This window comes from Anastrepha obliqua, chromosome 4 (genome assembly GCF_027943255.1).
Source record: "Anastrepha obliqua isolate idAnaObli1 chromosome 4, idAnaObli1_1.0, whole genome shotgun sequence".
Lineage (NCBI taxonomy): Eukaryota > Metazoa > Arthropoda > Insecta > Diptera > Tephritidae > Anastrepha > Anastrepha obliqua.
Window position 1 is genome coordinate 122499639 of NC_072895.1, and position 11957 is coordinate 122511595.

General features: G+C 36.4%; 2 protein-coding genes across 2 annotated transcripts; one reads left to right on the forward strand and one right to left on the reverse strand.

Moving 5' to 3' along the window:
- Positions 1-1986: 1986 nt before the first annotated feature.
- Positions 1987-4529, forward strand: LOC129245552 (cuticle protein 16.5). Its single transcript, XM_054883768.1, has 3 exons — positions 1987-2116; positions 2260-2475; positions 3389-4529. The coding sequence occupies exons 1-3, from the start codon at positions 2105-2107 to the stop codon at positions 3746-3748; spliced, it is 588 nt and encodes a 195-aa protein (XP_054739743.1). The 5' UTR covers positions 1987-2104; the 3' UTR covers positions 3749-4529.
- Positions 4530-4575: 46 nt separating this feature from the next.
- On the reverse strand, positions 4576-10553 carry LOC129245551 (uncharacterized). The gene is made up of 9 exons (XM_054883767.1): positions 10072-10553; positions 9849-9980; positions 9464-9616; positions 9211-9398; positions 6774-6889; positions 6262-6692; positions 6057-6197; positions 5830-5996; positions 4576-4837 (listed from the first exon to the last, which is right to left on the reverse strand). The coding sequence occupies exons 1-9, from the start codon at positions 10379-10381 to the stop codon at positions 4709-4711; spliced, it is 1767 nt and encodes a 588-aa protein (XP_054739742.1). The 5' UTR covers positions 10382-10553; the 3' UTR covers positions 4576-4708.
- Positions 10554-11957: the final 1404 nt, after the last annotated feature.

The following is an 11957-nucleotide window of genomic DNA, read 5'->3' on the forward strand; positions in this document are numbered from 1 at the left end:
CATCCAAAATAAGACAGTTCTGTTGTAATGTTGGTAATTTCGTTGCCTTAAACGGCCTTAAAGTAGTTAATTAGGGGTCTGACCAAAATCTTAAATGCAGCTTAACTATCTCCTGTTTAACTCCAGCTCCGCAGCTATTCTTTACGATATATTTTCATCGTAAACTCAAAATTATACAACAGGGTTGACAGCGGAGTTCACCCAGAGTAGCTCTCACTGAATCATGGCATACGACTTATTGACCACCACTGTGTCTCTCGGACTGAATTAACAACTCTAAGGTAAGCAACTATTGGACTAAGTGGAATCCCTATGTCTGCATAGTTGATTACAAATATCTCTGATAACCAAGCAGCTGTAAAATCTTTCTTCTTCGAAAACAGCGATTGAATGTAGCAAATTTTTAAGCGAGCTGGCTGCAAAGTGTGCCACAGAAATAGTGGGTATACCTAGACACAGATGAATACCTGAACCTGTGTAGCAGACAAAGAAACGAAATTACCAAGTATCAAGATTCAAAATCAATATTCGGTTGAGATCGGCTAAAGTGAAAGCAGATGACCTGAGGAATTTACATGGGTATACGAATACTGGGTCTGTAGGTAGAACGGGCCAAGTGGAAAAAGATGTGAAATTTCACTTGAACCGAAGGTGGATACAGGTGTTATTACAAAAGTTGCTTATTTCAGTTGAAATGCGCAATGGCAATGGGATCCCTAACGATTAACTTTGGATGCAGCTGCAGTTATATGGAGGTAGTGAAGGATGTCTTGCTTTTTTGACCAAAAGTTCGTCTCTTTTCACCCTATGCAGGACAACAGTCACTCTAACCCAATCAACTCTTCAAAGTCAGAGTGCGTTTTCCAGCCGTCACTAAAGACTACATAATACACGATTTCATTGTATTATTATTATTATTTTTTTCCCCCCCATGCTCAGATTTTTAAAAGTGTTTTGGTTCACATTCTGATATTTTTACAAATAAGGAAGCCGCACTGAATTATTAATTTCCAACTAAATTAAATTAATGACAGTCACATTGGCGTGCACATTTTGTTGCTTTAAAAGGAGGCGCTAAGAAGAAGGAGCCAAAAGTTGTAGAGATACTATTTGGAAAAATTTGGGCCAACACTAATATTTGGAATTTTAAATTAAGTGGCCAATGCGAGTTGATAGAAAAATGTTTGTTTGTTATAGAAATTCGTTGGCCTGCCTTCGCATAAAAGATATCAGCAAAAGTTGTACCAAATTATAATTAAAGACTTTTTGCAATAAAAATAATATGCTTTATAGCTTCCGACTAAAGCTAAATTCATCAACTCCTCGGCTCCAGCTAATGGTGGAAAATCATGTACTCAACTAAATGTCACATTTGGCGATCAAATGCAAAAGGTCTCCAAAACTCGGTCTGCTCTTTTTTTACTTGCCACCAACGCCGCTGCTAGCACATCTTAATGCATTTGCGAAGCCAGGCGACGGACCATTGCTGACGGCGTATTGCTACAATTCCAACTTCAATTGGCGATTGCACGCATTACTAAATGGGCAACAACAACAACTATCCAATGCTAACATCTTATGTAGCCGCATCTGAATTGACTTGACTTGGCGTTGCACTGGGCAGCACAAGAATCGTCTCGGTCACCACAGCTTGCCACAGTCGGCGCAAGTTCGCGCTTTGAGTCTTTCGTCTGTCCCACATGCATACACACACATATATGCTGTATGTATGTATAAATGGCGTTGAGCACACAACTAACCGATAGCAATCATTTAGCTTTTGGGTGATTGTGAATTTTTGCGCTCTTATTTATAAGTATTATTTTTTTGTTTAGTTATTGTTTTTTTGTGTGTATTCAATTCGTACAAGAATGCACATTTTGTTGTGTTTTTGCGCTCTTGGAAATAATTTTTCTAATTTACGATCGAACGCGTTGAACTATAAAAGTAACTGCTTGTCAGCTTAGAAATCACAGTTGACTTTTCCACCAACCAATCGACTACTACACAAATCGTGTGCGTGCATCAAGTAAAATCAAACGTGTGCAACACAATTCGCAAGCAAACCGCATATATCCCCTGTAAAATCGACGCGTTAGCAAACATGAAATATCTGGTGAGGATAACGCGAGTGTTTAAAGTGCAATGAGTCAACAAAATTCCATGCATACACACATACATATGTGTGCTTGTGATTATTTTCACGCATTTTCCTTCCCATATTCTAAACAATATCTCCTTTCCGTTGCGTCCAACTAGATCCTGCTCAGCTTGATCGCCGCTGCCAGCGCTGCTCCTGGATATTTGGGTTTGGGTCATGGATCGTATGCGGCGCCATCTATTAGTTACGCAGCACCGGCCATCAGCTATGCCCCAGCACCTGTCGTTAAGGCATATGCCGCTCCCGCTGTAGTTGCTGCGCCAGCTGTAGTGAAAGCAGCACCAGCCGCCACCAGCTACTCCACCTTCAGCCAGGTGAGTTAGGAGTTGGCGGGCGTATAAACATTGGAAGTGCAGGACACGTTTTCACTTCAAAACCAAGGTCTACCAAAACAAAAAAAGATGTGTAATTAAGGAAGTGATTCGTATCAAAAAATACTTAACAGACCTACATAAATCAAATGGACAATGTAGAATAAGCTATAGTCTGCGAAAAGTGCAAACAATTTTGAAAAATTCTTTTACATTCCTAAAAGTCACTGAAGTCAACGTTGTCTAAATGCGACTAGCTGACGAATTTTCACTAACAAGTTCTTAATCAACTCCTCTTCAAAACAAAATGTGAACTTTAAAGCTTTGAAGTAGAATCCATATTCAATGATTTTGACTAAAACAGGCTTCGGAGTTTTGAAATAAAATCCTATATAAAAATTGTTGAGCTTTATAGCTTTAAACCAAAATCCTCATTAAAAGTAATGAGATTTAGAGCTTTGAGCCAAAATTTGTATTAAACAAGTTTAGTTGATCATTGCCTTTCGAGTTTTTGACTAAAACCTTTGTTGACTGACCACTAAATTTTTAATGAAAATGATAATCAATCTTTCTGTAAGCAAAATGTGAGATTTAGAGCTTTCAATTGAAATTTTTATAGAAAAGTTGACTTAATAATGACCTTTGCAGCTTTGAAATAAAACACTTTCCTAGTTAGTTAATAATGAGCTTTAGAGCTTTCATGGTAATCCTCAGTGAGTGATTTTAGTTAAAGAGCTTTAGAGCTTTAAAAAATTACAATCTTCAAATTAGCGCAGCCTATAAAATCACAAATTTTGTATTATAATTTTTTTAACTTTTTTATATTGCCTTTGGTTTTTTTTTCAACGTCTTTAAATTTCTTCCAAAAGCAATTATTTCTATCCTTTCTCACAAGAATCTCTCATTTCTCTTGCAGGTCATTCAACATGCTGCACCAGCCGTCGTTAAGGTAGCCGCCCCAGTTGCCGTTGCGGCTCCGGCCCCAGTTGCAGTTGCGGCTCCAGTCGTCAAATACGCTGCACCAGCCATTTCTTACGCCGCACCATCCATCTCTATTGCAGCACCAGCCATTAAATATGCCGCGCCCGCAGTCTCATATGCCGCTCCTGCAGTCTCGTACGCTGCTGCTCCTGCAGTCTCGTATGCCGCAGCTCCTTCAATCTCGTACGCCTCTGCGCCGTCAATCTCGTACGCCTCCGCACCTTCCATTGTGAAATATGCTGCACCAGCACTCGATCTGGGACACTACGGTGGCTATGGACATTTCGGACACTAAATCAGCAACAATTAGTGGGAAGCAACAAAACAAAAAATATCAGAATAACTCAAACGGAAATAAAGGCAAGACAACAACTTCATCGTAGTGGAGTTGAAAGTTTATATAACTGTTACAAGGACATAAGGATTAAATATTTAATAATTTGGTGAAGGTCTGCCTGCCGGTGGCCAACGCGCCTTACGAATTTGCTTTTTGTTTTGGTAGTCACTAAATGGTTTACTAGGAATTTCTACGATCTAAGGATCTAAATAATATTTTTCCCCACAAAGGGAATTTGCCTTATTTTACAATGCATTTTTATTGATGAATTTTTCCCCTTACAAATGTGTCGACAACAAGAACAATAACAACAAGAGTGTTCGTCAATACAACAATAATATAATAATAACAACAACAAGAACAGCAAGAACAACAAGAACGACAGCAAGCAGCCGCACGATACAGAGATGAGGAGAGAGAGCAGTGGAAGAGTGGAGGAGTAGAAGAAAACTCACTGTTGATCGCCCTCAACAATGTTTGATCTCTTCCCCATTTGCATTAATCTCTATTTCAAATGTATTTAACTAAATAAATAATAATTGTTTGAATAAAATAATCACTATGGCAAAGCAGAAATGAAGTTCACGATGGCAAGGCTCATGAAAGTTACAATATAGAAAAGAAAATGGCGTCATTGAATGTTCAAAATGGCGCTGTTGAGGAATGTGGTGCATGCATACAATAGAATTCGGAATGTGCCAGTTTAAAGTGTTAATGAGAATATTTTAACATACATAGATACATACATATGCAAACATATATTGTATTTATTAAATGCATTGTGTACAGTAACAACAAAAATAAAATGCTAAGTGAACTTTTTTCATTAAAAAATAATTAATTTGGCTTTTGACTTCAATTAAACAGATAAAGTACATTCTAAAATATATAGCATCCATTTCTAAGTAAACGATTGTTTTAGAAGTTCGGTAACAGCAGAATATCGACGACCACGAACAAAATACTGACGATGATAAAGCAGCAATTGTTGATCATTTTAGCCATCTCGCGCCATGGATGCGTCTGAATGCTCACATATTCGTCGCTCTAGAAAAAAGAAAAATATTTACAATTTAATATGTTTGTTTACAAGCATAGTTGAACGAATTTAGCTCGTTTTCATGCTTGGAAAGAATGCTTGACTGGCAAGCCATTCATATTTTAATGTTTCGGGGGAGTATGATGAATGATGGAAATGCTTTATGATTTTAGCAGGAAGTGTGTGGATGTTTGAAAACCAGTTTTTTAGATTTGTAAATGTTGTTCGCGATGTTTAAGGTAATTTACCAAATCATACGTGCCAAAAATATTCATCTACGCGGACAGCGTGATTGATAAAAAATGATATCAAACTTAAATGTCTAAGGATTGGTGAATGCTAGGGTGGCCATAACTGCAAATTAACCCAATCAATGCAATGTATATGAAAAGTTGTTTAACAATAACAGCCACTGGTCCACCAAGCTGTAATAAATTTGGAAAGCAGAATATCTTGCACTGAAAAATTGACCCCTTATAAACGCATTAAATATCCCATTTCAAATAATGCGATCTTTTACTCTGAAAATAGGGTTCTAAAAAACCCTAAGAAGATATGAGTATGTAAAGGACGCTTTCAATTTTGTAACAAACTAGTAAATTTTTGAAGCATGACATCGAATCTGTAAATAAACACCAGCTGTTGTCGTTTCACGGAAAGAAAAACAGTGTTGCTCTACAAAACAGCCAAAGTTGAACACGGCTTTAAGCTCTCATAAAAGTACAGCTTTGTGCTTTAAACTTAGTTCAAATTTAAACTCCAGTTAAGTAAACTTGGTTTAACTGGGCATTAGAGCATGCAATTTTAAATTTAGCTTTTTAGAAAACCTTTCACATTTATATTATAAAAAAGAATTTCTTCAGAAAAAATCAAACTTTCACACCTAAGAGTTCCAACTCAGCAGAAACTGCTGGTATTTGACTGTCACACAAACACCCTCACTTTCACAAAATCTAAGTTTTTAGCCAAAATTCTACTAAAAGCTACTCTTAAGACTTACATCCGCTACTCGCATGCAGAGTAGTAACCTCAAAGCTGATACATTAATCAAAGTCATCATCCAGTCCATAGGTTTCGCCTTCGGTGGATACAATTCCAACCACATTAAAGTCACGTGCAGCAAATAACAGAATGCCGCAGTTCTCATAACATGCTGATAGGCATACACTGTAGTAAAAGAATGTAAACAAGTTATCCAATGCCATTTATTTTATAAAATCAACTCACATGTATTTGGTATATAGGCCGTCGGTGCATGTTTCGTCACAAACATCAAACCCATAGCGATTACAAAGAACACCACAAGTATCAGACCTCCACGTCGATAGCCACGCAATAGAAAGGACAAAATAATGAGAGTTTCGCAGGCTACAAAAAGAAAAGTACTTTTTTCACAAAAACTAATGTTGATGAAATTTCTTAACATCATCACCCAAAATCGGCATCGTGAATACATTCTTGTAGAACACACCATTCCGTTCGATCGTAAACTCCAACGATATATCGCCATTCATGGTCTGTGCAATGGCGCGCTCACCATAACGATTTGTATTGTTATCATCACTGGCAATCACCGATAGGCTTATCTGCCTGAAATGCCACTCGCTTAGCATGTTGAACGGTTCCACAGGCAGTGGCAAGGTGTTGTCATAAGCCAAAGTGATGGGCTCATGTGTAACGGGCGAAAATGACTCCAAGCCCAGAATGAGTCCACAATTTAGACGTTCATGTGGCCAATTTCGTTTCGTATCAACACACCATGTGGTGAATTCTGCATTTGTATTGAGCAGTGTAATATTACCATTGGCATAGATCACCAAACCGATATCGGGTTCATGTAGGGAATCGATGCGATGAGCTGAGCTGAAGTGGTGAGTAAAGAACAATTAAAATTTAATTTTTTCAAAAATTATTTTATATTTTGCTCCAGATTAATCAACTTACTTGAGCACTATTAAATCAGGCTTCCAAACTCCTTTTGGCGCATCGCTGTAGCTGAAGGATATAGCTTGAATTCCATTCGCATCTGCATTCCACGTCAGTAGGGGGTCTTGCCAATACTACATTCACGCGAAGAAAAAGTGGTACAGCGAATAAAACATGTATACTCTTAACGTGAAATAAAATGCATTCCAATATTATTATAAAGCGTGTTTCAAAAGACGCGGCTATGTTGTTTTAAAATAAGATATGCAAAAATTTAGATTTTTACAGGTGTTTTTATTCAAAATAACAATTATATGTGAAAATTACGTCATTTAAATATCCACGTCTACAGGAATAATCCACCAAATAGTCGATCAAATTAATTTTTCTTTATATTTTCTAAGAATTATAAATATTTTTGCTTCGAAACCGAAAAATTTGCCTATCACGTGTGAACTATGATTATTCATCTCAATTTATCCTTTTTTAAGTACATTTTCAAATTTTACATAGAAATCAATATAATAAATTCAAACAAAATAAAAAATATAGTGATTTTCATAATTTATAGCTCATTGAATAAGGAATTGAAAGGAGTTTATTCTCATATAATTCTAATTATGCCCTAAGCCAAATAATCATTTAAACCGCTATCAAAAATGAAAAAAAAAAACACCAAAATTTCGAATTTATCGTATGTTTTATTGTCTTGAAGATTACTAGCGCTCCTTAAGATATTTTAACACTTTTTATACCATGGGCAACTAAATGTCATGATTTGAATGCTATACGAACTTTTTCATCAAATTAATAAGTGTAAAGTTTCGAGGAAGTATGTACTTCAACCTGTGAAAAATTGGTTATACGCTCAAATTTTGATGATCAGTTCAAAAGTCGAGGTATGCAGCTTTTTTCTACTTGAGCCAAGCCTTTAACACGTTCAGACCTGCGAAAAATTGTATTAAGCCTCCGTTGTCCTATTCGAGGATTCTTTTTAAAAGGTTATATCCATAAACCCATAGAGAATTAAATTTTAGGAAGCTACCTGGAAGCTCAAACCATTAGCTATAATAAAAATATGTTAAATTCATTTCCGAAGTCGGAAAAGTCTGGCCAGAAAAGTTTTGCAGACCCGGATGCCCAACGGAGTGTTAAACAGTTTTGTTCTGTTTTCCCCACAATATTATTGAGAATAATTTTTTAATTTGAGTAATTTAATAAATATCAGCAATTTATAAAATGCATTTTTTGTATAAAATAAGCCATTTGCCCTTGCCAGCTGTTATTTGCTTTTCGAAAACAGCTATTAAAGGAAACCAAAGAGCGAAGAAATTTAAACATTTTTTTAATATTTTCTTTTTGATAAAAGTGTGGGATAATTAAAAAAAAAGAATATTGTTTTTGTCTTCTCACTTTATAAAAAACAAATTTTATAACAAAGTGCGTTAGCAGTGTTATTGATCGTGTAATAGCACAGGCAGCAGACGCAATGGAAAAAAGTGCGCAGAAAATTCAATGGAAAAATCGTGCGAGGGCTGCGCGACTCTTTTCGGTACAAAACTGAAGTTGTTGGAATTCGTACAGACTTAATAAGGTTGAGTTCCGATATGTTCCGGATATTATGCAAGAGGACCTGGGGTCAATCGTTGGATTGCTCCCGGTGTATCGCTTGGTGGCGCTTTTGCGTTTCTTTCATTGAAAGAAGGCATGAATTGCATGAATTGTAAAGGGTCCCCATATAACTTTACGGAATTAAAAATGCTATAAAAAAGAAACTACTCAATATTTTTCCAAACTGTTTTTTTTATTTTGAAGTACAATCCTACCGGTTAATGATGGAACACAACTTCATTCATATGGCTGCCTCGGCTAGCCATGCACCATGGTCCAATTTTTCAACACATTTTCGATTGTATGCGGCTGTATTTCAGCTATGACATCGCGTATGTTGGTCTTCAGTGCATCAATTGTTGCTGGTTTGTTGGCATAACACTGGTCTTTGACGGCACCGCACGGTTTTTGGTCGGTCACGCGTTGGTTTGTCAATAAGCAACCCAGTTTCTCTTACTTTTTTCGCAAAGTAACGGACATACGCTTCATTCGGTCCATGATTTTCAAAGTAATGTCGCAATATTTCCCAGCGTTCTTTGAGCGTATACACAACCATTTTCGTTCAGCGGAAGAATAAAACTAATTTTCTGTCAAATCAGATGACAGCTAAGTGTTACCATTCTTCAAATAATACCTAGTTCAAATCCGTAACGATAGATGGCGGGCCCTGTAGTTCGCTAAGTGCAAACTCTTCTCTTTTAACTAATCTTACAGCTAATATACAAATTCAACCTTCATGATAAGATATTTGTTTTTTTTTTTTTTGTTTTGCGCATTTCCATATAACCCAAGTTCATTTTTCAATAACACTTCCCGATCATATGTTACGGCCAACGGTACTCACCAACGATAATTGCAAGCGTGTGTGTAGTATTGACTTTTCGTGATTGTATGCGACCGATTTCAACTGAAAGGCGAAATTTACCGACTTGAGATCCATTGGCACCGACCCATTTGCCGATTTATTGGTTAAATCAGCAATCAAAGCATGTAATGGATCGAGGGCATGCACTTCTGTTTCCATTTCTTCGGCTGCGAAAGTGAAAAGTATTGAGAAAAAAATTCACTAAGTATTTGTGAAAAAATTCAAAACCTACCGAAGCCATCGAATTGACAATCATAGAACCATTTCGCCGAGGCTACGCCGAACGTACTAAAACTGAGGTAATTAATTTCTAAAGGTGCGGAATCCGTGTAATTCAAAAGCGGCTCCTTTTTAAAGCCCGTTATGTAAACCGAAAGTGTGCCATCTGCGGTATAGGAGTACATACACATGCACATGAGTAAGTATGCGCGAGCAATATGTGCAAATGTGGTTATTTAAAGAGTGGCTTTGACTTCACTTTGCTTATCAGCTGCTTATGTGCATATGTATGTACATATATACAAATGTATGTTTGTATATATCTATATACAAGCTTGTTTGTATTTCTCAATGAGCGGGTACAAATACCACTTCTTCACTTTATTATACATACATACCCTTTGTTTGTATAATTTCAATGGGCGTCGGATCGTAGTTTGATAAAATTTGTGGTACCGTACTTGTGGAGACACGTTGCCAACCCATACTGCTACGTATTGTCGAGAAGGAATTTTGACCGGCGCCAATTACTGATAAAGTAAGAATTTGTAAGATTTTATTTATGTATCCTGTTTTTTAACTGTTAATTTCCAATTATGAATGTTAAACATTTTCACGCACCCACTTCGTAAACACGATCCCTACTGCGCGGTTTATCGTTGGTCGCCAACAGGATATGTGCGTCCATGGCTGCCAACACATAGAACTTCAAATGCAAGCGTTCATTTGCATTTAATTTGTTGTTTTCCATTTTATGTATGTGAAAGAATTGTGTATATGCATATCCGGTATTACGTAGGGTAAGTTCCTTGCATTTATCCATTTGCGCTAAGGACACATTGTATTTATTAGCTCCGGTACAACGCACGAAAATCACCGTTAAAATATTTATTATTAAACCGAAGCTATAATGACAATTTTGTAAATACATATTTAATTTTTGCAAAAATATCACGTTTTTACGAAAGTTCGCTATTTAAATAATTTCAATGTTTCGCAACGAATGTCCAAGAGCAACTAGTTGAAAATATTTCGTTAAAATCTTAAGAAGCTAATTTCAAATTACTTCAGATAAATCTTTGCACTGGGAAAAATACAACAAAAGCAGCCGAGTATCAATAAAAAAAATGTGTGAATGAACACTGAAAAACGGTGAAGCAATAAAAATAAGTGAAAAAACAGTGAGTACTCGATATAAGGGACTTTGATAAGAAAACGTGCGAGTACATACAGTTATGCATGGATCTAATAAATAAAAATTTATATTTTTATTTGCATACATATACAGTGGGGGTCACAAATTTATCACTCTATGCCAAGACAACATTCCCTATATAGTTTTTCTTCTTATCATATTAAATGAGTACTAACATTTTCTCATAAAGTTTAAATTTAGCACGTTTCACAGTAGCTTGTGTTCAAATCAAAATAAGAGTAAGAGCAAGAAGAAAACCACTTCATGTTTTGTTGGAAACCCTTTTTTGCAATGACAGCATCATACTACCTCCGTGACAAACTTTTCTCAATAGTCGCACATCTCTCCTGGGGTATTGTGTTCCAGGCATTTTCTATTTGCCTGCAGTGGATCTCACTGCTTTAATGTGCTGCTCAACATCACAGCAAAGTTTCTCAACTGACTTGGGATCCGGTGATTGAGAAGTCCCTTTTAGATATCAATATTATGTTCTTTTAAGCAACACTTCAGCAAGTGTAAGTGTCAAAAAATTGTTTGGAGAGGCATCTATAATAATATTGCCAGCAAAAAATAAGGGAATAAATCTGAAACGGTATCAGCCCAACAGATTCTGTCAAATTTCCAGAGAATTAAGTATCTTCTGTATTCTTTCAAGCGTATAGCTAACGTATACGATCCATGTAGAAGAAGCAGCACACAAACCACCGCTTTTACTTCTATTAACTTGACCATCCATTGTTGCGGTTAGTATGATAATACTATTTCATTGGGAACATCATGTAAATTTAGCTTATTCTATTTTTATTCTCTTATGAGTACTATTTAAAGATATAGTTCCTTAAAAATGTATAGTTCTACAAATAAGTTGTTTTTGAATAACTTTTTTACTAAACAAAAAAATCAGTATTTTAACCTGGCCGCCGTAGCCGAATGAGTTCACAGAACGTAGGTTCGAATCTCGGTGAAACACCAAAATTAAGAAAAACATTTTTCTAATAGCGGTTGCCCCTCGTCAGGCAATGGCAAACCTCCGAGTGTATTTCTGCCATGAAAAAGCTCCTCATAAAAAATATCTGCCGTTCGGAATCGGTTTAAAACTATAGGTCCCTCCATTTGTGGAACAACATCAAGACGCACACCACAAATAGGAGGAGGAGCTCGACCAAACACCCAAAAAGGGTGTACGTGCCAATTATCATACATATATATAATATTTATGTAAGTATATTTTAACCTTCACGCGTTCCATTGCTTGTCTATTTCTATACTACGGCAGTTAACAACTTTTTCTTAAACAAAATGCTGTTTGTAC

Coding starts and splice junctions, on each gene's coding strand:
- LOC129245552 (XM_054883768.1), top strand. Junction 2,476..3,388: donor GCTACTCCACCTTCAGCCAG/GTGAGTTAGGAG, acceptor TTTCTCTTGCAG/GTCATTCAACATGCTGCACC.
- LOC129245551 (XM_054883767.1), bottom strand. CDS start 10,381: ATGTATTTACAAAATTGTCATTATAGCTTCGGTTTAATAATAAATATT. Junction 9,399..9,463: donor TTGTCAATTCGATGGCTTCG/GTAGGTTTTGAA, acceptor TCACTTTCGCAG/CCGAAGAAATGGAAACAGAA. Junction 6,890..9,210: donor CACGCTTGCAATTATCGTTG/GTGAGTACCGTT, acceptor GCGTGAATGTAG/TATTGGCAAGACCCCCTACT.